The 1,119-nt window shown below is 52.7% G+C and overlaps 1 protein-coding gene across 1 annotated transcript in view; it reads right to left on the bottom strand.

The window, feature by feature from the left end:
• Positions 1–675: 675 nt before the first annotated feature.
• WNT1 (wingless-type MMTV integration site family member 1) overlaps positions 676–1,119 on the bottom strand; it is a 3,341-nt gene continuing 2,897 nt past the window's right edge. The window contains exon 4 of the mRNA XM_006755563.1: positions 676–699. Coding sequence (XP_006755626.1) covers positions 676–699 — 24 coding nt within the window. The remainder of the gene's footprint in view (positions 700–1,119) is intronic.

Consider the following 1,119-nt stretch of genomic DNA (forward strand, 5'->3'; position numbering starts at 1 on the left):
AAAAGAAACGTGCAGGATCTTTGGGCTTCTGACCAGGTTCTTCTGGAGACCTGGATCCCCAGCGGCCTCATTAGGGTCAACCATGGGCCAGAATCTCAGGGTCCTTTTGCAGGGCCAGACAACCAGTCCCCCAACAATGTATCCTATTTGTTTAAGAGAGGTAAACAATGGTGTGTTCTGGATTCAAGGAAAAGCTACCAAGCCATTGATAAAAATAGAGATTTTTATTCTGCAGAGGAAAATAGATACTATATCGGTGGGGGCGAGGAGCCGCTAATAGCTACAGTGGAAGGAAATGCTGATTCCAGGAGGCAAAGGCATCTTTGAAAAATTGGGGAGAGGAGAAGAGGGATCAGAAAAGGCTGAAGGGCAAAAGAGGAGAAGAGTGGAGAGGGATTTGGTTGGGGGTGGAAGTGGTCTCTGCAAACCAGGCTGGAAACCAGCACAATAAATAGTTTTATTTACAACAACCAAATTCGTGGTTTTGTATCCACGTTTCAGTGCAAATTATTTACACACTGATGAGGAGGCAGGACAGGAAAGGGTAGGAGGTGGCCGAGGGAGGCATGGCTCACAGCTGTTCAATGGCTCCATGACTGCGGCTGGAAGAATGGGGGTGTTTCTCTTGGGTCCCCCAACTTCATTTTCCATATCACCACAGCTGCAGCTGCCCTTTCACCCCGGCACCTCCTGCTTCAGCTGTAGGTGGGGAGGAGAAAGGCCCTGATGCCCATGTGAGTGTTCAGGGTCTGCACCCTTGGCAGGGGCGTGCAGGCATTGGGAGAAAACGCAGTTAAAACGGGAGGGAGAGAGGCAGGGAGGTCGACGGCGTGGTATCCGTCTAGAGTTGACTCGCCATGGGGGAGGGGACGAATCCTTCTCTTACCTCCTGGCCAAGCAGGGGCAGTGCAATGGGGTCTCCCGCGGAGAGGGAGGGAGGTAGGTCAGGGCAGGTCCATCAGGATGGCAAGAAGGTTCCTACCGCCCCAGGCAAGTGGTTTCAGGAGTCCCCAGGTAGGAGGAGGAAGCGTAAGAATCTCGGGGATGTGAATGGACAGACTGGGTGAGTGCGTATCAGGGTCGAGTGCGTATCAGGGTCTTAGGTGCCAGCGAATCTGC

This window comes from Myotis davidii, unplaced genomic scaffold (assembly GCF_000327345.1).
Source record: "Myotis davidii unplaced genomic scaffold, ASM32734v1 scaffold290, whole genome shotgun sequence".
Taxonomy (NCBI): domain Eukaryota; kingdom Metazoa; phylum Chordata; class Mammalia; order Chiroptera; family Vespertilionidae; genus Myotis; species Myotis davidii.